The 24,683-nt window shown below is 40.7% G+C and overlaps 1 protein-coding gene and 1 non-coding gene across 2 annotated transcripts in view; one reads left to right on the forward strand and one right to left on the reverse strand.

Annotated features, from left to right (window-relative positions):
- The window catches only part of XPO1 (exportin 1), a 57,616-nt gene extending 38,179 nt beyond the window's left edge, over nucleotides 1-19,437 (reverse strand). Inside the window, exons 1-4 of the mRNA XM_012477228.2 lie at nucleotides 18,658-19,437; nucleotides 14,946-15,077; nucleotides 7,419-7,520; nucleotides 3,622-3,694 (exon numbers count right to left, since the gene is read on the reverse strand). Of these exons, the coding sequence (XP_012332651.1) occupies nucleotides 3,622-3,694; nucleotides 7,419-7,520; nucleotides 14,946-15,071 (301 nt within the window). The 5' untranslated portion in view covers nucleotides 15,072-15,077; nucleotides 18,658-19,437. The remainder of the gene's footprint in view (nucleotides 1-3,621; nucleotides 3,695-7,418; nucleotides 7,521-14,945; nucleotides 15,078-18,657) is intronic.
- LOC135269762 (U6 spliceosomal RNA) lies at nucleotides 8,343-8,446 on the forward strand. The gene has a single exon (XR_010338025.1). It is a non-coding gene; the product is annotated as a U6 spliceosomal RNA (small nuclear RNA).
- Nucleotides 19,438-24,683: the final 5,246 nt, after the last annotated feature.

A 24,683-nucleotide genomic window follows, 5' to 3' on the forward strand; every position in this document is an offset into this window, starting at 1 on the left:
TGTGTATTGTTTGCTCTTTAAAATTTTATTCTGTGACCCACTGGTACAGGATACACTAAGGTATAACACAGCAAGAGACAAGTAATCCAGTCAAAAATCCTGAGATTTTCCTGACAGTAATTTAGACAAGAGGCCTAAATTTAAAATGCCATTACTCTAAAAGAACATGTAAAAATTAACATATGCTGTGGACAAGAACCTAAAAGCAGATAAAAGAAATTCTAAATCAGAAACAAACGCAGGAATCTCATTTTGGCATACTCGTGTGCAGTGAAACCTTTCCTTCCTTTAAAATACATCAGGCACTTCTTTCCATTTATGTGAATGAAACTTGGCTAAAGGGCCAGACTTAGACTCTATCATTCTGTTCTTTTCTTTTTTTCCATCACCAACTTGCTGTATCATTCTGTTGTTTTAGCTTGTGAAGCATTCATTAGATACACCTAATCTAATGCTGATCAAATTAGCATGTGTTTTATCCACCCAACTATGACACTGTAACGTACAGCACTTTGATGTACAGGTAATCTTAATGTTTATATTAAGGTTCTATTATATAACCTTCTATTAAATATTTTAAATATTAAATAACCTTCTATTAAATATTTATAACCTTAATATTTAGTAGTACTTTGTACAAAGAACATGCATGATATGCACCCCAGGTAAACAAATATATATGCTATGGTAGTTGTACAAAGGGCAGCTATAGCTAACACATAGAGAATACCTCTAAAAGACAGGACACTTATGGACAAGGGAATACAATATTTTAAATTAATATGTAATTTCTAATACCAACGTTACTTAAATATGAAGGAAAATTAATGTTCAGAAGATCTAATCTATTTTGTGAAATAAATCTTTAGGTTAAAGAAGGCTCCCAGTCAATATTAAAAAGGTAACCATGTAGGTGTGGTGGCTCATGCCTACAATCCCAGTACTTTGGGAGGCCAAGGTGGGAGGATTGCTCAAGCCCAGCAGCCAGTAGCATGGGCAACGCAGCGAGATCCCATCTCTACAAGACATTAAAAAAAAAAAAAATTTTTTTTAGTAGGGTATGGTGGGATGTGCCTGTGTTCCCAGCTACTTGGGAGGCTGAAGTAGGAGGATTGTTTGACCCCAGCTATTTGAAGCTGCAGTGATGGTGCCACTGTACTCCAGCCTGGGGTCAGTGTGAGACCCTGTCTCGGCAAAAAAGAAAATAAGAGGACGGGCGTGGTGGCTCATGCCTGTAATCCCAGCACTTTGGGAGGCTGAGGTGGGTGGATCACGAGGTCAAGAGATCGAGACCATCCTGGTCAACATGATGAAACCTCATCTCTACTAAAAATACAAAAAATTAGCTGGGCATGGTGGAGCGTGCCTGTAATCCCAGCTACTCAGGAGGCTGAGGCAGGAGAATTGCCTGAACCCAGAAGGCGGAGGTTGCGGTGAGCCGAGATTGCGCCATTGCACTCCAGCCTGGGTAACAAGAGCGAAACTCCGTCTCAAAAAAAAAAAGAAAATAAAAAAACTTTTTTAAATTAATTTTTTTATGTTAACAAATCTAACAATGATATTGATAAGCTAGTATAATCATATATTTCAAATCTGGAAAGGATCTTCCAGAACAATCAAATGTGATAAAAAAGAGAGATGTTGCAAAGGTGGAAGAACATTAAATTTAAAAAAAAAGATGCAGATTTAAGAACAAAAGGAGGATTTAAAATTATACTATAGTAAAATAGGACAAAAGTTAAAAACACCTTTTGTTGGTATGGCAGGCCATGGCCAGTAATACATGAGTAAAACAACAGTAGTAAAGAAACAAGGAATGATTATATTAAAGATCCTTGAAGAGTATAGATGAAGTATGAAGGACCTACTTGGACCACATAGTCAAATTGTGCTTATTAATTTCTCAGTCCATTACAGAACATGATCTAAAATAGTTTCAAACCAATAATAAAACATTTAAAGAAATGAGAACCTCTTTTAGGGTACACTATTTGCTCCTGCACTATCACTCTTAATGTACGATTTATGATGTATTAAAGAAACTGCCATTGATTATACTTAAGATTAGGATACTGGCATTAAAATTTAATCATATTCAACACTAAATGTGCTCAAAATTTGTCAAGGTTTAAGTCAGATTAGCTGAGTAAATCCACGTCACTACTCTACCATAATGATTAGAGAAAGCAGGTGAAGGACACTACTTAAAGACCAATAAATTATCAAAGAAAGGAGACATTTTAAATGAAAATGCCACTAGAACTCTCATATGCTCTGTAATGAAGTCAAGGAAAAAATTTCTATTTTTCAGAGATAAATGAAATAGAGTAGGTAAAAAGGCAGTGTATCATAACTGACATTACCCGCATCAAAGAATCCCAAGAGACTAACCTTGCCTCAGGTTTCTCAAAATATGACTATACTCCTCAAGGTAGCAGACAGAAAAGTTAAATTATTAATAACAGGTATCACTAACACCTTCATTTTCTGATCATCTTCATTTAAGAAGCCAACCTCTAACAAGGCATTCCCAGAATCACAAAAGGTAAAACAGCCTTGTGATTTTTTGTATGTGGCTTTTCCCTTCCTGGGTTAACCTTACATGTTATAATACTTATTGCTTATCAGTTACTGTCTGGTGAACTTCAGACATATTCCACATTACTTATGAGGTTTTTTTTTTTTTTTTGAGACATGGTCTCCCTTTGTTGCCCAGGCTAGAGTACAGTGGCACAATGACAGCTCACTGCAGCCTCAACCTCCTGGCTCAAGGGGTCCTCCTACCTCACCCCTCTGATAGCCCCTCTATCCCCTGCCTCCTGCACCACAACACCTGACTAATTTTTTTTTTTAAATGAACCTCCCACCTCAGCCTCACAAAGTCCTGGGATTACAGGCTTAAGCCACTGCCCGGCCCACATACATATATATATTTTGGAAACAGGATCTCACTCTTGTCACCCAGACTGGAGTACAGCGGCAGGATCATGGCTTACTGCAGTCTCGACCTTGAGCTCAAGTAATCTTCCCATATAGCTGGGACCACAGGCATGTAACACCACACCTGGCTGATTTTTTTAATTTTTTGTCCAGACCAGGTCTTGTTATGCTGCCTAGGCTGATCTTGAACTCCTTGGCTCAAGTGATCCACTCACCTCAGCCTCCTGAAGTGTTGGGAATATAGGCATGAACCACTGTGCCAGGCCCAAAGCCTGTATTTTTTATTTTTTATAAAGACAGGATTTCACTATGTTGGTCGGGCTGGTCTTGAACTCCCAACCTCAGGTGATCCGCCCACCTTGGCCTCCAAAGTGCTTGGATTACAGGCATGAGCCACCGTGCCCGGCCCCCAGCCCATATTTTTAACCAGAATATTTACTGTCAGAGTTTTCAATAGTCTGGTCTACTTTTTCTCCCAGAAGATAACTTACAAGTGGCCTTCCTATACCCACCAATACAAACAAAACCTGCTTTGCTTCATGATAAAAGCAATAAGCTCCATTAGAGCAAAATATACTCAAAATTTATTATATGCCTCCTCAGTCAACTATAATAAAAATGCTGGGAATTGCCAGGAATAACAAAATTCTGAATTTATAATTCTTTATTATATTTTCCTACCTTCACACTGGTTCCTTGGAAGAATCTTCCACCTTGTTTTTATCACATTTTCCAAAATTTGTAGTCCATAATACTGAAAATTGGAGAACAGAAGCATGTGAATATATTGCTATATAGGACTGGCAACTCTCAGGATTCACAAATGGACAGACATTCACACATTTACATCTAAAGTTTCAAAAACATTATGCTACCAAGTTTAATTACATATATTAAACAAGTATCTATTTACCCATATACTCAGTTTTCATGCATTTTCCTCATTTTATTGTTTACTATTCTATATAACGTCCTGCTGTTTATACATGCTCACACCAGGAGGAAGAACCAAATAAAAAGCCCTTTAGCAGCCAAATGGGCTTATCTGTTGAAGGAAACGTAGCAGCCAGATATGAATTCACAGCATAAATGAATACTCATAGGCTCACGTACTTTAACACGAACAGGCTCCTAAGAATTTAGCAGCTTGGATGCTATCAAGCTTCCTACCATCCTCTAGGAGTTGTACGCTTTTGGCCAAATATTAAAGTATTGTCACAGATACTTTCTATAGAAAGTGTTTACAAGCATCACTGGTGTGTTACTTAAGGAGCAGCAAGACAACCCATGGGTTTATTTTATATTTTAACCCCACCCTTATAATTGCTATTTCTACTAATTTAAAGATAAACTTTTGTGCACAGTCAAAATAATACACAAATGCATGTTGCAATCTGTTATCTACCTTTCAGGTATTTCTTCCTAAATACTGACAGTTATAACTAAAAGTATAAAAAGTTAAAAAATAGAGATACCACTTTCAAGCCATTTTGTCCCTCCTGCTGATTACTCACTCTAAATAGTCAACAATATTTATAATAATTTATAAAGGTCCAGGAATTACTACCTAAATTATTATTATGACCAATTAGTGTGGATAAGCAGGAGGAAGAAAAGGGACACAACCGTTGTGGTACATTTCAACTGAATTAGGGAAGAATTAGCTATAATACCTGAAAGGTAAACTCATTCATACATAGATATATAACCTCAGATTGCAAGTTTTGGCTGAGAATAAGAGTTCATCTTTAAAATGGTTAGTCATTACACAATAAAATAGGAGCATTAGTATTTCAACCAAAGGGATCATGTGAATGCTCATTTTATCCAAAGCACAATATAGACTGTCCCAAACTACATTGTGCTCAAACAGTGAATGTTTTTGCTGTTTTCTTTCATTTTAACATTTCACACTTTTCAGGAAAATTTTGCCACTGCAACTAAAACACTACATTTGCAGAACATTCCTTAAAATCTTTCAAAATATAAACAAGCCCAAAGTGAAATTCTATTATTACAAATTTGATGCTATTAAAATGTTTCATAATCAGCAGTAAATAGTGATGCTTTCTAACCTGCTCATTTTTAAAAACACAGTTCTCTATTATGTCTTTGTCTGAGAAATACACAAATAAGCAAAAAAGAGAATTTTCCAAATGCCTAAAATTCTTAATTAGCTTTTAAAAACATACTACCCTAAACGTTTTCTTTAACTTTGTAGGCATGAAATCATATTGTCAAGACTCAGTAAGTCAAAGCAATGCACTGCTTACAATGTATCCTCTTGCCAAAAATCAATTAAAAAGTCTTTAAAACACTAAGAAACAAAATTCATCACATAGTTAGAAAAAGAAATCTTAAAGATAACTTCAGTCTCACTTAACCAAACTTTTTGTCTACATTTTTAATGGAAAGACATTGTTCTTTCTTTATTGCTGTATTTACTTCTTCCTATTTCATATTTTATTACCTAAAATTACTATTTAGTAATGTGTAGTTATTTCCTACAACTGTATAAAGGTAGCATAAGCCTGATGAAGAAATTCATATTTCATCTTTCTGCCAAGGGGGTTGAAGCAGGGAGCCCAATCAAAGTTTTGCCCAGGTTAGGTTAGAGGAATACATCTGTTACCATAATATCCTAAAACCCAACCTCTCTCAGACATAAAGACTTTGCCTCTGAAACTGAAATAAAGAGAACTTACATTCTTCTGAAAAAAAGGGGTCAGGCACCGTGGCCCTCAACTATAATCCCAACACTTTCGGGAGGCCAAGGTGGAGGACCAGGAGTTCAAGATCGGCCTGAGCAACATAGGGAGACACCTTCCATTAAAAAATTAGTAGATTAGCCAGGCATGGTGGTATGCACCTGTAGCCCTCACTACTTGGAAGGCTGAGACAGAATGTCACTTGGGGAGTTTGAGGTTACAGTGAGCTATGATCATACCACTGCACTCCAGTGTGGGCAACAAACTAAGGTTCTGTCTCTTCAAAGAATTTTTAAGTATTTTTGCTCAAAAATCTGAAATGACAGTCAAATCTCAAAGCCAATGACAAATCACTATAATTCAAACATTCTAAAGAATTATAGTTTTGCTTTACATCTCGGAACTTGAGAAATCCACTGCTGAGTTATGAAGATGAGGGACAGATAACAGCAAAGACTAAATGAAAAAATAAATGCATGAAATGATCCCTATGGTAGAAATTTCTACTGAGCCCTTAGAAATACTTATTTTATGCATTGAATTCCCCTTTCCCCTCCCACCACCCATGAAACAAAAACAATTGATGAACAGAATTCAGTTAAAGGGAATCAAAAGGGTAGACCTTGTGGAGGCCTGCCGTCAAAGCCTAGCTGTGTCAGTTGCACAGGAAGACACCCCTTTTCTTCCTATTACAAGCAATCAACATAATGGAACATTATGATTAATATCAGGTAGTGTTAACATCTTTAAAGAAAAAAAATATGATTGCATAAAAGCCAAATGTCATAGTGCATAAATTTAGCACCAAATCATTTGTAATTTATGTAAATTGAAGAATTCTTTACCTGTTGCTTTCTTTCTGTTCCTCTAATCATCTCATTTTTCACAAGACAAATTTGAGTTTTTAAAAATACTGTTGATAAATCAACTTAAACATTAGTAATGTCTGTCAGTATAAAAAGCAAAATTTACCAGGCAAGCAAACAGGCAAACACTGTTATGTTACTTAAGGTTAGCACTTTGAGGAAGTTCTGGACCGTATTTTTGACCTAAAATTTACAAGATGTCAAAACTAGTATTTTTAAACTGTTAATCAACACAGTCTGGTTTCAGAAACAGATGTGAATATGGCTATTTTCTGTTTTAACACAATGTATATCAAGTGGAAACCTTTCGTGTATTAAACAGAATGCCATAGTATTTTATTACTTTAAGGCAGTTTAAAGAGAAGTGTGAACCATCAAGACTAAAACAGATAAAACACATTTTGATCAACCCTTCTGTTCAAACTTAAAAAAGGACCCAAATTATAACATTTTCCATTGTAAATAAAAACTGAGAGTTATCCCATTAAAAGCCCAATGCCATGGAGTAGGGTTTTAAGCTGTCCACACAACTTGGTGTCGGAGGTGCCTAGCCTGTATTATATTGATTACTTGCCCAAAATAATTCCTTAATGTTATGTTTCATCTCTGAATAACATTCAGAATTTATGCTACTAAGACCTGTATACATATTCTAAAAAGAAAAAAACAAGAACAGACAACCAAAAAAGCCACCTTGCATACTAGTCCCATTACAAAACTAAATTCATAATTCTTAGGACTATTTGCAAGAATTAATAATATGCTTAAGACTAAATTTAGAAACAAGTTAACAATATAAAATGATTTGAGATAACAAATGCTAATACTAAAAATGAGATACCTTCCTCAAAGTTTATGACTGGAAGAAAAGAAATAACAGATTTTAAAACCACCACTTGCTTACTTTCGTATTCATATTCTGAGAAAATTCCAAAATTGTGTCGACTCTTGTCCAAGCATCAGGATGCTCCTTTAAATGTGTCAGTACTTCTTGAGCCATTCTTTGCTAAAATAGTACAAAAAAAATTTTTTTTAAGCTAATGTGTTCTTTTGAATCATTCATTAAAATAAAAACTATTGAACAAGGCACAAATCCTAATTGGACAGAGATTCTATTATCAATATTCACAAATATTTAAAAAACTAGACCTTACAGAAATAGAAATAAAATTATGTAAATATGACTCCTAATCTTTTTTTTTTGAGACAGAATCTCGTTCTATCACTCAGGCTGGACTGCAGTGATGCGATCTTGGCTCACTGCAACCTCCACCTCCCGGGTTCAAGTGATTCTCCCACCTCAGCCTCCCGAGTAGCTGGCATTACAGGCATGCACCACCACGCCCAGCTAATATTTGTATTTTTAGTAGAGACGGGGTCTCACCATATTGGCCAGGCTGCGCTCAAACTCTTCTGACCTCAAGTGATTTGCCTGCCTTGGCCTCCCAAAGTGTTGGGATTACAGGTGTGAGCCACCACAACCAGCCAACTCCTAATCTTTAAAGGTGCAAATATTTCACTTCTTTGAAACACACCAACGTTTTTGGGGAGTAAATCTGGATTACCTTTTAGTCTCAAAACGCAACTAGATTTCAACCAATCTACTCTGTAGCAAATGAGTTCTCGGCATCTAAATCATCCAAAAACCACCTAAGGATTCCTATCTAGGCCAGTAGTAGTTCATGCCTGTAATCCCAACACTTTGGGAGACTGAGGCAGGAGGATCACTTGAGGCCAGAAGTTCAAAACTAGTCAGCCAGCCTGGGTGACAGGCAATGTAGTGAGATTGTAACTCTACTAAAAAATAAAAATAAAATAAAAAAATCTGGTGCTCCCTTCAGCAGCACATATACTAAAATTGGAACGATACAGAGATTAGCATGGCCCCTGCGCAAAGATGACACGCAAATTCATGAAGTGTTCCATAAAAAAAAAAAAAAAAAAAAAAAAAAAAAAAAAAAAAAAGCTGCACATGGTGGCTTGCACTTGTAGTCCTAGCTACTCAGAAGGCTGAGGTGGGAGGATCACTTAAGCCCAGGAGATTAAGGCTATGATGGTGCCACTGCACTTCAGCCTAGACGAAAGAGCAGAGACCCTATCTCTGGAAAAACAAGAAATTACATCTACTTAGATAAGTTATGCAATGTAATGTAGCAGGGCACTCTGCTTTACAAGTTACCAAGATCTCTCTAACTACAAAAATACATTTCATGGAAAGACTGCTGAAAACTAGGTCTAAGTAAGACCACAAATCCCAAATACTTACATACCCTTTAAGCTCTTTAAAAAGCTCTTAAAATTTATTGTAACCATCCTTTCTCCATTCTGAAATTTCACTCATTTCATGTATGAAATTCTTGTTTTGGAAAGTATTTCCCTTTATGTTTTCATATTTTTAACATGCAAACCCAGAAATAATAAGCTATGTACTCATCATCTCGTGTTTGTGTCAGTTTTTCTTTTAACATAAAATAACAAGTTTATGGAAACCAGCTTTGTGCCTTTCCCTATTGCCATTTCCTTCCTGTGCTCTTTTCTGAGTCAAGAGTCTTACTCTGTCGTTCATGCTGGAGCGCAATGCCGTGATCTTGGCTCACTGCAACCTCCACCTCCATGGTTCAAACAATTCTCTAGCCTCAGCCTCCTGCATAGCTGGGATTACAGGTGCATACCACCACATCCAGCTAATTTTGTATTTTTGGGAGAGACGGGGTTTCACCACGTTGGCCAGGCTGGTCTCGAAATCCAGACCTCGTGATCCACCTGCCTCGGTCTCCCAATGTTCTGGGATTACACCTCTGTTCCTTCTTTAAAAGGTAATCTCTTTCATGAACTTGGTGTGTCTTTTCCTATCCATATTTTCATACCATGTGTGTAAATTTCATGAACAGGGTTGTACGGCTACCAAATTTTATGTCAATAGTATACTTGAGACGGTTTTCACTCTTGATGCTCAGGCTGGAGTGCAATGGCGCAATCTTGGCTCACTGCAACCTCCACCTCCCAGGTTCAAGCGATTCTCCTGTCTCAGCCTCCCAAGTAGCTGGGATTACAGGTGTAGGTCACCATACCCAGCTAATTTTTTTGCATTTTTTGTAGAGACGGGGTTTTACCATGTTGGCCAGGCTGGTCTTGACCTCCTGACCTCAAGTGACCCGCCAGCCTAGGCCTGGCAAAGTGTTGGGATTACAGGCGTGAGCCACCGCGCCTGGCCATGTTAATAGTATACTTAAGAATCTTTTGCCGGGCATGGTGGCTCACGCCTGTAATCCCAGCACTTTGGAGGCCAAGGCGGGCAGATCACCTAAGGTCGGGAGTTCAAGACCAGTCTGACCAACATGGTGAAACCCCATCTTAAAAAAAAAAAAAAAAAAGAATCTTTTAGGCCGGGCGCGGTGGCTCGCGCCTGTAATCCCAGCACTTTGGCAGGCAAGAGGCGGGCGGATCACGAGGTCGGGAGTTCGAGACTAGCCTGACCAACATGGACAAACCCCGCCTCTACTCGAAATACAAAATTTGCTGGGCAAGGTGGTGCAAGCCTGTAATTCCAACTACTAGGGAGGCTGAGGCTGCAATGAGCCGAGATCATGCCATTGCACTCCAGCCTGAGCAACAAGAGCAAAACTCCATCTCCAAAAAAAAAAAAAAAAAAAAAAAACTTTTTCATATGTTAACATATTTTTACCAACAGCTTTTAATTCTATTGACAAGAAACAATGGCTTAATCTTTTTCACTTTTATATCTTTAAAGGTTGTTTTATAACTCAATCAGATTCTTCCTATTTCTTTTCTATTAAAAGTTGTAAGCAAAAAGTTTGGGGCCAGGTGTGGTGGCTCATGTCTGTAAATCCAGGAGTTCAAGACTAGCCTGGCAACAAAGAAAAATGTTTAATAATGAGCCAGGTGTGGTGGGACACGCACTTATAGTCCTAGCTACTCAGGAGGCTGAGGTGGGAAGACTGAGCCTGGGAGGTCAAGGCTGCAGTGAGCTGTGATCATGCCTTTGTGTTCCAGCCTGTATGACAGAGCAAGAAAAAGGTTTGATGACTTTAAAATCTGTCAGTTACCTTTCTCTTATACGATACTTTATCATCGGTTTAACTCTACGGTTATAAACAAGAAAGCATCAAAAAGAGGGCAGGAAGCACTCTTATAATCATCTCTGACAAAGATATCTCATACTCTTTAGCTTGGCTTTTATTCCAGTCTTTTAAAAAATCATATGCTTGGCTGAATGTGGAGGCTCACACCTGTTAATCCCAGCACTTTGGGAGGCCGAGGCAGGAGGATCACAAGGTCAGGAGTTCAAGACCAGCCTGGCCAACAGGGTGAAACCCTGTCTCTCCTAAAAATGCAAAAATTAGCTGGGCATGGCGGCACGTGCCTATAATCCCAGATACTTGGGAGGCTGAGACAGAAGAACTGTTCAGGAGGTTGCAGTGAGCTGAGATCAGGCCACTGCACTCCAGCCTGGGCTATGAGTGAGACTCTGTCTCATTAAAAAAAAAAAAAAAAAAAAAAAATGGAATGCTTATCCTGGCTTTGATGCTTTATTTCAACCACAATCTTTTCCTCAGGTAGCAAATACAATACCATATTAATGACTATCCCATACATCAATCAGCAAAACACACCATTACACACCCAATAATATGGTTGTTCTCTACCCAGAAATCCACCACAACCACTGTGGTTGCCTGAAATGATCAGATAGATACTTGCTTCCACTTTGAGTCTGTGGTTAGAAGAGTTAATGTGTATACTTGAAAATACAATTACATATATTTTTATTTGATCTCATTAAAGGACTGATGGGTATAATGTGTCATGAGAAATGACAGAAGGCAGAAAGAATAATGATGTGAGTTATCTAGGGCCAAAGCACATTTTAGCAATGTTCTGATCTTCTCCCTGAGAATATCTAACTAGATAACCATATCTAACTAAAGGATAAGTTGTAACAAAGATCCTCACATAGTAAAAGTTACTTGGTCAAGTTGCCATTTTGTCAGATGCTTTGAAGGGATAAGCTTTCTACACAGAATCAAATACTTCCCACACTATCACCACTCATTCATTTCAGTCTCTACATCAATCATGTTCTTTCCTGTGGCAATTTTACTTTCTGATGTTACTTCTAGTATTTGCATCCTAATGTATTCTAATCCTATCATTCTTACATAATGTTCTTTATAAACTTAAAACCCCAGTAGGGGTTTTTTTAAAAAAAGACAAAAGCAAACTAAAAGGAGAGAAAACCTAGCATCTCCCTTGTGCTACTAACTGAATGGTGAAAGCATTTTAGTTGCTAAGCAATAAAGAGTTCAAGATCCTTAACAGAACACAATATTGGAGAAAACATCCAACTCTTCCCCTATCTTTTTTCTAGCTATCTACTTGGCTAAAAATAGAAAAATGCTATAACAGAAGGTAGTCCTAATGTCACAGTGCTAAATATCCTACTATACTACTAACCATGTATGCAAAAGTTCTGTCTACAAGTTTGAAAGCCACCATTCTAAATAATTTCTTCCCCTCCCCCAAGTTACACATTCCTTTTAAAAAAAAGGGCTACCTACAGCTGACTTTTTCCCAGTTGACTTTAAAAGTTTAATTAGGATAATAAATTTTACTTGTCATTATTAGTGCATATTTTATGAGTAGCAAAAAATATTTTTTTTAATTTCAAGCAATGAGTGTGTATCACATATGCTAAATCATTTTAATTATACTGCCAAATGTACCCTTTAAACAGAGTGCCTTCTACCTATTAAGCACTGTAATAGATGCTTTACAAACCTCAACTAACCCTCCAGTCTCTTGTAGGGCAGGTCACATTTGTACATGGGACTTAAGAAATGACTAGAGAGAACTTCCAGGAATCAAATTAAGACATCTAACATTAAAAACATGTTTTCCACTACAGCTCTCTACTACTACTACTTTTCCTTTGAAATAAGACCCTCAAGGAGGTGGTAAACAGAAAGTAGACGGAACTAAAAGTTTAAAGACATAGTACTTTTAGAGACCAAAAGGACTCATTAACCAGCTTTAAGCTCTAAATCTGTGTCTTCATTTATAATACAAGTTTCCTAGGTATTTTCATGCAACTCATTTGTCACATGATCTATTAAATACTGCAGACAAAATCCTTTTACTTTGGGAAAGTTAACCTATTGTCTTTATAAAAAAAAAAAAAATTTAGAAACTTTTCTTAATCTACTTTTTATTAACAAGTCAACTTTAAAACAAACCATTAAATTTCTGAATACTGTGAAACATTAAAAGTAGTATTACTATAACATATTCTCAATTATAAAAATTACCATTAATTCTGTTATAAGCCTTGAAGAACACTAATCTATGTTGGTTTATTTATTAGATCCTTTAGATGTTGTGAACTACCTTAGTGCCAAGATTAAACAGTATTAGTAGCTGAATGTATGTGGAAAAAATTAAATGCCCTTTTTCCCAATGGCTACAGACCTGTGTTTCCAATAATATATTCAAAATTGAACCCAGCCATAATTTCACAGTTTCCTCCAAAAGCAGTTGCTTTCTATGCATCCATGCTAGAAGAAATGAAGCTTAAAGCTTCATGTTGAATGCATAGCATGAGGAACAACTAAATGACAGGGATAATAAATACTGATGGACAATTTTTCAAGAATGCTTTTGGAGATAACACACTGATTAAAAGCCCCTAGGGGGGCCGGGCGCGGTAGCTCACGCCTGTAATCCCAGCACTTTGGCAGGCTGAGATGGGTGGATCACGAGGTCAGGAGTTCAAGACCAGCCTGGCCAAGATGGTGACACGCCATCTCTTTAAAAAAAAAAAAAAAAAAAAAAAAGCCCCTAGGAATATAAATCTGGATTAACAAGCTTACAGAATCGCTACAGAGTAATTTTTTTCTACTTTTAGAGCTTCCATGGCCCTTTTCAAGTTTCTACTACAGTGAAAGCAATATCACTGGATTTCACAAGGGAACAGAAACATTTAAACATGATGCTTTTTGGACTATCTATAAAAGACAGTACTACATCCACCTTTTGTTTTCAAAAGTATAATGGCATTCAAGGTTTAATTATGCAATATAAATATCTTGACATATAAGTAACCTCATTATCTACTAGCTGAACATTTATCTAACCAGAAATCTACTGTTCTGGCAACAAAACTACCTTAAAAGATTTCTGGCTGGGCGCGGTGGCTCACACCTGTAATCCCAGAACTTTGGGAGGTGGAGGCATGTGGATCCTGAGGTCAGGAGATGGAGATCATCCTGGCCAACATGATGAAATCCAGTTTCTACTAAAATACAAAAAATGAGCAGAGCAGGGCATAGTGGTGCAAGCCTGTAGTACTAGCTACTCAGGAGGCTGAGGCAAGGGATTGCTTGAACCTAGGAGGCAAAGGTTGCAGTGAGCCAAGATCAGGCCACTGCACTCCAGCCTGGCGACAAAGCAAGACTCCATCTCAAAAAAAAAAAAAAGAAAAAAGAAAAAAAAATTCTGACCCAACTGAAGAACTTTTTACTCATTCAAAAACCTGTTTGGACCAGGTGCAGTGGTTCATGCTGGTAATCCCAGCACTTTGGGAGGATGAGGTGGGTGATCACCTGAGGTCAGCAGTTCAAGACCAGCCTGGCCAACATGGTAAAACTCCGTCTCTACTAAAAACACAAAAATTAGTCAGGCATGGTGGCGCGCACCTGTAATCCCAGCTATTAGGGAGGCTGCGGCAAGAGAATCGCTTGAATGCAAAGGTTTTAGGGAGCCAAGATAGCGCTACTGCACTCCTGCCTGGGCCACAGGGCAAGACTCTGTCTCCAAAAAAAAAAAGTTCGGTCCTATGGGTAAAAAAAAGTCAAGGTTTTTTTCTTGTAACACACACAATTTAAAATTTTATACACATTTCTGTTTCACCTTTTAATTGGGTTCAAAAAGGCCAAAAACCTTAAACTGATCAAAACATGGTTTATGTTTAAGATAATTTTCTTTATTAACAGTACTACTTACAAAGTGCGCAAAATTCAACTAACATAAAAATACTTGGTATTCCTGGTTTTTTTAAACAAACATATCTGTGAAATACTTCTGTAAATGTTTCCAAAGTAAAAGAATCATGTAGCTCCAAACATATTAAGTATATATAAAAATACAGAGAACCTTTAATACCTACAAAGTATTTATTAATAACATTCAGCTCTTAAGGACAAAACAAGCATATTTCAAAACAACCCACTCTAACCATGTCAAACGTTATGCTATTTCTTTCTCCAAACCAATTATCATTATGGTTAATATATAATTCCAAATTAATGCAAACTATGGAATATTTTTTTAAAAATTATAATTTAAAATTTTATTCTAAACCCAACAACTCTGTTACATTGTCATAATGTTATAAAGATTTGGTTGGCTACTTTACCTGGGCTCCTTCTCCATGGTATAAGCAATTCACCACATTATCTAATAAGTTGATATCCAGTTTTTGGCTGAAATCGAGCAGCTGACGAGCTGCATGGTCTGCTAACATTGTCATAATTGCTGGCATAGATTACTGAAAACAAAGAAAAAAAAATTGAAGCTGCCTATGAAGTTTTGGTATTATCAAAAACTTTCTACAAGCTATTTTACTTCAATCATGTTATTCCAAATATTTTAATGAATACTTTAGAGACTTTAATTATTACAAAAAAACTGCAAGTAGTAAAATCAAGTAACAAAAGCTGAAATTACTTAACTACTTGATAATTACATAAGTTATCATGGTCCATTCAACTTTTTCAGAGTTTATACACCAGATTTTCCGATTCTACTAACACGTATAAAGTATAACCTATTAATTAAATTCATCCACTATTAGGATTTTATGGTCCTAAAAAGTGATACAGTTCAATATCTTGATGTCAAAACTTTTTCAGCAAGTAGGATTATTAAGTTCCAGTGAATGTGATTTTTTCTTCCCAAGCAGGGTCTTCTGGATAACTCAGTAAAAGCTCACTTCACATTATAGTAACTTTAAAGATATGCTATAAAGACAGAATGGGCTGGGAACGGTGGCTCACGCCTATAATCCCAGCACTTTGGGAGGCCGAAGCAGGCTGCTCACCTGAGGTCAAGAGTTCAAGACCAGCCTGGCAAACATGAGAAAACCCCATCTCTACTAAAAATACAAAAATTAGCCAGGCATGGAGGCAGGCGCCTGTAATCCCTGCCTCAATCCCGCCACTGCACTCCAGCCTGGGTGGTAGAATTAGACTCCATCTCAAAAACCAACAAACAAAGAAAAAAGACAAACGTTAAAAATTAAATTCAGATATACAATAATTCCTTTGTATACAGCAATGGTTAGTAAAAACACAAGTCTTATATATCTTGGTATAAATTCCCTTAACCTTTACAGAAATAACTTAGTTTCTACACTCAAAACATTCAAATTGTTTCAACCCTCAATGAATTGGGGTATTGTAATTACATTTACAAACATATTTACTGAATATATGATCTAGGGAAAAAAAACTTCATGGCAATATGCCAAACAAGATTTTTTAAATTCCAGGTATTCATTAGCAAGGTAAAAGCTCTAAAAGCTTGCCCATTTCCAAATAAAAAAGAATTCTAACAGAAAAATGAGCTACTTCGCCCAAATAAGTACTGGTTAAAACCTACTAGTTCATATGCAATGTTATCCATTTAAGAGGATTCTACTCTAAGATGCTGGCACACATCCACTTTTTTGTTGCCCAGAATTATTATAAAAAGTATTTTTCCTCTGCTTTTCTTCAAAGTCAATGCCACTCAAACCTGACTGGTTAAGTCAGTAGCCCTCAACATTTTTTGGGGTCAGATGCCTGAGACTCTGAGGAACCGACAGTTCTAACTCAGCTTTTAAAAAGTCACTAGTTTTGTATACAATTACTGAGGATTCAGGACATCCTGAAAGCCATCCATGGCACCCCCGGTTTAGTGTATTTAGAACTAACAAGGTCAGATCTCTACTTCTTCCCATTTTAGGAACTTCCGTGTACCAGAAAATGAGTGGCTAATTTCTTTACATTATACTTGGACAAACTAGCTTGGTAGGGGGGAAAAAAGCGTTAATTCCAGGGTATTTTATAACAGCTTTAAAACGTCCATAGCAATAATGGCAGCAATTGCAATGTAAAGGTTTTACTTAAAGATAATGTCTGTTACAACAGATCTCCAAAAGATGAGTCACTTATGATTGATATAATGTAAAAATGATGTGAAACTCAAGAAATTAGGAGTTCAAGAACTGGTCCATTATTGACAAAACTGATGAGACTTCAAAATGTTTTGTAGTAGGATTAAACAAACGTTTTTAAACAGTAGAATACTAGTTACCAGACAAAAACCCGAGATCTAAATACTGAAATACATATTCCACAAATAAATGTGTAAACTTTCCTCCACCTTCAAGTATCATAAAATTTAAAAGATCAGAACAATCTTAATATTTGAGGCTTAAAAGCAATGTCTACAAAGCACCAAGATCTACGTATCAAAAGTTTTCAAATACTTCGGTTAAAAAAAAAATGAAAAAACTTTTCACCTATTTACTCCTACCATACTTTAATGCCAAAACAAAAAAAGATTAAGAAAATGACTCTCTTCAAAGTTTCACTTTCAAATACACTGTCCTTACAGAGTTCTACGAATTAGATTGGTGTGAAAAACGAGATTTAGAATACAAGAGTTTAAATACAGTAATTTGCCATCCTTAGAACTAGTGGCTGTCTTCGAAATAACCTACCTATTCTTGAACTGTACGTAGTACAGAAATGGCGGCTTTGTGGTCAATGCCAAGCACATTTAGTCCCCCAAATCAAAACGCTTCCAAAACATTCTTTCCACTAACAGCAGCGTCCCACACTTAAGATATACAAGCAAACAACCACAGTTGGAGAGGTGTAACCATGAACGCTCTTTTCTCGTTGGGCTCTTCAATCCTAAAATCCACTCACTGGATAGCATACACTAGGGATTATCCAGCTTATGGATGCTGTAACTCTACAGGCGACCCCCAATGCCAGATCCTATCCAAAAACCAGAAAATTGTAACAGTTGCTTAATCCAACTTCACACTAGGGGAAAAAAAAAAAGTCCCAACAAAGCGAAAGACTTCTCCTTAGGTGTGTGGGCAATCGCCTGCTTCATTCAGGAGAAACACACCTCACTAGGGCCCGCCCTTCCCTTGCTTCCCACCCGAACCGATTTGCAGCCCTTCTAACTATAGCACACGGGAGCACGCATTCACCCCGCCCATACTCGGAGGAGGCATTTAGACCAGGCGCCTTAAGTTCACCGCCCCTTTCTCCGAGCAGCATGGCCTCGGCGTGATCAGAGGAGGTCCGGGCTGAGCCAGTACAGAATGCTTCCTCTACTACACCACTTCCTCCCACCCACCCTAAACTCAGACATCGGAATGAAGGAGAATCAGGGCATCCTACACTGTACAAGGCCAGCAGTAAATGGTTTAACCAACTTATCACACTCAACCCCCTGAAAAGAAACTGTAAGACGGAATCCCATGTGCAGGTCCCTGAAAAATTCATCTTTCCTACTTCACATGCCACTCCGCAAAAACCCGGAGAGCTTTCTCGAGTTTCCTTGCTGGAGGAACAGGGAGTCGGCAGCCCCTCCCTCCCCCATCCCAAGCTCTCCACCGAGGGGGCCACGTGATGCAGGCGGACGTTTCAATACTGCTGCACTAAATATTTCTGGAAACTTCCACTCCTAATAATTTACAGAGATGTTCCTGAAATCACCCCAACTTCTCCCCAACCCGTGGGGCTGACGAAGCCCTTCCATTTCGCGAGGCGCCCCGCTTCACTATCACGCTCCTCGCCTTCCTCCACCACCACCCGCACACGCGAATGACCCAGCAAGCGCTCCCCTCCCGCGGCAGCCTCCCCGCCTCCATTCCCCAGCGGCAAAAGCGGCTCCATTCAATCGCAGGCTCCGCCGTGGGCCCGGCGCGCCCCCGGCCCGCCCGCCGCCTCCCGGGCTCGCTTCCCGCGGCGGCCGCCGCCGCCGCCGCCGCGCCCCACGCCGGCCTCCTCCCGCCCGTCCGCGACGCCGCCCGACCCTCGGCCCCGAAGACACAGTCGACTTACCCAGAGATTTAATCAACTGCTCCTTCCTTCCTTGTTGGGGGATTAGGACGAGGGAAGGTGGGGAGGGGGGAGAGGGGACGAATCAAGGTGGGTTTCACAGTTTTCCCACCTTAAAAAAGGAAATTTTAAAAACGGAGATGAAAAGGGCAAAAAAAGCTCAATAATATTTACTATTTCAGGGATGCTTCCCCCCAACACACACACACCCACCCGCCCCCCCAAAAAACAAGGGGAATTAAGCTGGGGAATAAATGCTCCCGCCTCGCTAGGAGTGAGGGAAGGGGGAGGGAACGGGGTCAAGTCTTAAAGATTCAGCCCCAGGGGGACCCTCCAGCCACAGGCAGCAGCAGAAGTGGCAGGAGTAGGGGGTGTAGAGTCCACACGGCCGGGGGGACGCTCTGCTGCCAGCTGCAGTCCGACTCCCCCCTACCAAAACACGGCTCCCTCTCTCACGCGGCTCCGGCGCTGGGCCCCCCGACAGGCTCGCCTAAACTTTCCCCCCTTCTCTTGCTCCTCAGCGACTGGTGGTTCCCCCCTCCCCCTCTGGGTGGTTGCACGGACTGCAGCAGCAAAGACTGGAACAGGCACGGCCGCCGGGGCTGTAGCTACTGTTGCTCTTGCTGATGCTGTAGCTCCCGCTGCTCCTGCCGCGGCCGCTGCAGCCGCTTCTCCCCCTCCTCCTAGTGCCTCAAACTCGGAACCGGTTGAAACCGGTTCAGACTGGGAGATTCCATCTCGGTTGAGTTTTCAGCCCATGGCGCCGCGGAGCGTTTGGAACCTGGGCCTCCGCCCCCAGCCCGCCCTGCTATTGGTCAGTTCCAGCCACAGCCGCGCCATGAGCCTATCTCTCGTTGGTCCGAGAGCCAGTCAATCCCACCTCAAGGCTCCACACGAGCCCGCCGCTTCGGCCCCCGCCTCTTTTCAGCAGCGATTTGCCCGCAGAATGGGGGAGGGGAAGTGGGACGGGTCGAAAAGCAAGAGGAGAGGGGTGGAGGAGGAGGAGGTGGGACGAAGAGCCTGGCTGAGTAGAAAAGAGAGTGAAGGAAATCCGCGTGGAGGATTAGTTAGAACGAGCTGTCAATCAAGCACAGCCCGCCCTCGACTTCCCTTTCTCCTCCAGCCCTCCCCCTCCCAGTGCCTACTTCGCAGGCCCGGCCTTTCCCGCCGGCTCATTGGCTGGGCGCCTTCGGTGACGGAGAGGGTGGGGCGCAGCTCATGAGCGTGTGGCGGCGCGAGTTTGATCGCTGAGCGCGGCAGCGTTCGCTCGGCTTCCCGCGGACTCGGCTGGCCCACCCCAACCGGGTCCCGCCAACCTGCGGGGCCTGAGCCGGCGGGAATCAGGATCCGCCCCTCAGATGGGGGCTGCGTTCGGAAAAGGGAGAAGACACCCAGTTGTTTTGAACTCTAGGAGAGGTGGAGAAAGGAGGGAAAAGAATACTTCCGAGGCCAACTGTAGGCCCCAGACCTCTCATCCGTTTTAGAGGCCTCGGTTTGGGGCCAGGTAGCTGAGAGAGAAAGGTTGGGGTGACGCGCAGGGTGTGCATTCTTGGCGCCTTGTGATATTCTCAGGGTCTTGGTAAAGATATCGAAATACTTCTTGGGGAAGTCTCCTTAAAATTTCAACTCTGTCTCCCCAGGCTGGAATTTGGCCGCTTCAACAACAACCTTTCCTGAAAACCAAAACACTGCAATCCCAAGTGATTGGTTTAACAGTGCATGTTTTGGCTGGGTGAGCTTTCATGACAACTGCGTCCCACCTGGTGCCCTTGATCTGCCACACTCAGATTTTCCTTTGACCCTAGCTGCCCTTCATGTACTAAATCACCAAATAGTATTTTCTGTGAAAGTCACATGCACATGGCCTTTCACGTGGTTGCCTCTCTTATTTGTTCCCAAGTGTCCTCCAAATCAGCTTTACAGATTGTTGTATGCTTAAGAGCAAATAGCCTACCAAAATTTACTAGCCCCATTGTGCCACCAAGAGGTGGATAAATGGTTTATTAAATTAATAAAGTTTTCTTTAGCAAATGTTCACTCACAATGGACTATGGCTAACCAAAGCATCGCTTATTCTAACTCCCCCTCCAATAAAGAAAACCCCAACAACTCAATTCTTAGATGTACCAGAATGATTTGGGATGATTTTCAGACCTAAGGTTTTTTTTTCTTTTGTGAAGGAGTCTCGCTTGTCGCCCAGGCTGGAGTGCAGTGGCGCCATCTCGGCTCACTGCAACGTCTGACTCTCTGGTGTGTGTGTGTGTGTGTGTGTGTATATATATATATAATATATATATATATGTATGTATATATGTATGTATATGTATATATACACATATATAGTACATATATATGTATATACTGTACTTTGTATGATATATGATGTACAGTTAGCCCTCTGTATCCGTGGTTCCCCTATCCTCAGTTTCAACCAGCCCTGGGTGGAAAACATTAAAAAATATTCAAATAATAATAATAACATAGGCCGGGCCAGGTGGCTCACACCTGTAATCCCAGCACTTTGGGAGGCCAAGGTGGGCGGATCACGAGGTCAGTAGTTCGAAACCAGCCTGCCCAACATGGTGAAACCCTGTTTCTACTAAAAATACAAAAATTAGCTGGGCATGGTGTCCGCTACCTGTAATCCCAGCTACTCGGGAGGCTGAGGCAGGAGAATGGCTTGAAACCGGGAGGCGGAGGTTCCAGTGAGCCGAGACCACACCATGGCACTCCAGCCTGGGTGACAGAGTGAGACTCCCTCTCAAAAAAATAATAATACAACAATAAAAATAAAACAAATTAAAACGCAATGCAATAAAACAACTATTTAGATAGCATTTACATTGTATAAGGTATACAATATATATGATGTAAATTTTAAATCATACAAGGTATTATAAACAATCTTGAGATTAAAGTGTAACGGGAAGTGTACAAATACAGTATATGCAAATACAGTAAATCTTCACTTAACATGCTCATGGAGAGGATCTTGGAAACTTTGACTTTAAACACAAGGATAGGCCAGGCATGGTGGGTCATGCCTGTAATCCCAGTGCTTCGGGAGGCCGAGGTGGGCAGATCACATGAGGTCAGGAGTTTGAGACCAGCCTGACCAACATGGTGAAACCCCTTCTCTACAAAAATTAGCCTGGCGTGGTGGTGGGCACCTGTAATCCCAACTACTCGGGAAGCTAAGACAGGAGAATAGGAGGAACCCAATAGGCAGAGGCTGCAGTGAGCTGAGATTGTGCTACTGCAGTCCAGCCTGAGCAACAGAGCAGGACTCCTACTCAAAAACGAACAAACAACAACAACAACAAAACCCACAAGGATGTATAACAATCAATTTTACCATAGGCCTATAATTCCAGCATTTTGGGAGGCCAAAGTTGGAGGATCGCTTGAGCCCAGAAGTTGGATACCAGCCTGGGCAACATGGTGAAACCTGGTCTCTACCAAAAATACAATAATTAACTGGGTAGGGTATGGTGGCATGTGCCTGTAGTCCCAGCTAGTCAGGAGGCTGAGGTGAAAGAATCACTTACTTGAGCCCGGGAGGTTGACACTGCATGAGCTGTGATGATGCCATCATGCCACTGCACACTCCAGCCTGGGTGACAGAGCGAGACCCTGTCTCAAAAAAAATTACCAATCTAATTCAGACAAAAGTATGATTGTATATGATGCTAAAACCAGGTGGGAATTTTTTTTTTTTTTGAAAAAGATCTTACCATGTTTCACCCAGGCTCACTGCAGCCTGGACATCCCAGGCTGAAAGGATCCTACCTGCCTCAGCCACCTGAGTAGCTGGGACTATAGGCACATGCCACGATGCCTGGCTAGTTTTTGTATTATTTTTTTCAGAGAAGGGGTTTTGCCATGTTACCCAGGCTGATCCTCCTGTAGGCAAGCGATCCTCCTGCCTCAGCCTCCCAAAGTGCTGGGATAATAGGCCTGAGCCACCTTGCCCAGTCAGGATACTCTTCTTTTCTTTTCTTTTCTTATTTTTTTGGAGACGGAGTTTTGCCCTTGTCGCCCAGGCTGGAATGCAATGGCTCAAACTCGGCTCACCGAAACCTCCACCTCCTGGGTTCAAACAATTCTCCTGCTTCAGCCTCCGGAGTAGCTGGGATTACAGGCATGCACCACCACACTCGGCTAATTTATTTTTAGTAGAGACGGGGTTTCTCCATGTTGGTCAGGCTGGTCTCAAACTCCCAACCTCGGTGATCTGCCCACTTTGGCCTCTCAAAGTGCTGGGCTTACAGGTGTGAGCCACAGTGCCTGGCAGGATACTCTTTTCAAGAAAAAATTGACCTGGGAAGATGAAGTCTGAGTTGCACCCCTATTTCTGTCCAGCGTCAAGCTCAATTCAGTGTCGAGAATGTTTATGGAAAATTAATGAGTATTCTGTCTGATGTTAAGCTCCCTATATCACCAAGACCTCAGTCAATAATCCATGTAGAGTCCCCAGCTAAAAAGGGGTGAGATTAAAGTGTAACGGGAAGTGTACAAATACAGTATATGCAAATACAGTAAATCCTCACTTAACATGCTCATGGAGAGGATCTTGGAAACCTACATTTTCTGGGAAGCCTCAAATCAATCAGGAGCAGAATCAGTAGTTGCCTGCAGGTGAGTTGCCGCCTTTTTGAGAACATAGTGAAAAAAATACGTGACAAAGCTGCTAAATCTAGAAGTTACAGTTTGATAGTCTGAGAAATCTGTACAGTTCTATGAGGTGACATTCAACAATGGATCCCAAGATTCTCTTACTCCTGGAGAAATGAGAGAAGTATCACTTAACCTGGACCATTCTCAGACAGGACAGAGGAAGCTATAGCTGTTTTTGTTGAAGTACTTGTGGGCCAAAAATAAAAATAATGAAATGGGGTTATAGGTCTGCTGTAACAGTCAGTTTGGGCTGCTGTAACAAAGTACCATGATCTGGGTGGCTTAAACATTTATTTCTCACATTACTGGAGGCTGGAAGTCTGAAGCCAGGGTATCAGCATGGTTTAGATTCTGGCAAAGACCCTCTTCAGGGTTGCAGACAGGTGACTTCTTCCTGTACTCTCTTGAGAAGGAAAAAAAAAAAGGCTAGAGAGCTTTCCGGGGGTATCTTTTCTTTGGGAGATTGAGCTTCACTCTTGTTGCCCAGGCTGGAGTGCAATGGCGTGATCTCAGCTCACTGCAATCTCCGCCTCCCAGGTTCAAGCAATTCTTCTGCCACAGCCTCTTGAGTAGCTGGGATTACAGGCATGTGCCACCATGCCTGGCTGATTTTTGTGTTTTTTTAGTAGAGACCATGTTTCACCATATTGGCCGGGGTTGGTCTCAATCTCCTGACCTCGTGATCCGCCCGCCTCAGCCTCCCAAAGTGCTGGGATTACTGGCATAAACCACTGCGCCCGGCCTCTGGAATCTCTTTTACAAGAGCACTAATCTCATTCATGAGGATTCCACCCTCATGATCTCCTGATCTCCCAAAGGCCATACCTCCTAATACCATCACATTAGGGTTTAGGATTTCAACATGCTAATTTTCAGGGGACACAAACATTCAGTCCATTGCAATATATAAGAAGCAAAATAGAATAGGGAAACTAAAGTTGGTACCTGTGGGTTGGAAAGATATGTCATTTCTTTCTTTTTTTTTTTTTGGAGACAGAGTTTCACTCTTGTTGCCCAGGCTGGAGTGCAATGGCACTATCTCAGCTTACCGCAACTTCTGCCTCCCGGTTCAAGCAATTCTCCTGCCTCAGCCCCCCAGTAGCTGGGATTACAGGCATGCTCCGCCACACCTGGCTAATTTTGTATTTTTTGTAGAGATGGGGTTTTTCCATGTTAGTCAGGCTGGTCTTGAACTCCCAACCTCAGGTGATCTGCCTGCTTTGGCCTCCCAAAGTGCTGGGATCACAGGCGTGAGACACCATGCCTGGCCATTGCAATTCTGTCTCACTCAAAAACATTTCATTATGGGCCAGGCAGGGTGGCTCATGTCTGTAATCTGAGCACTTTGGGAG

This window comes from Aotus nancymaae, unplaced genomic scaffold (assembly GCF_030222135.1).
Source record: "Aotus nancymaae isolate 86718 unplaced genomic scaffold, 86718_ANA_hifiasm-v0.15.2.pri h1tg000057l, whole genome shotgun sequence".
Classification (NCBI taxonomy): domain Eukaryota; kingdom Metazoa; phylum Chordata; class Mammalia; order Primates; family Aotidae; genus Aotus; species Aotus nancymaae.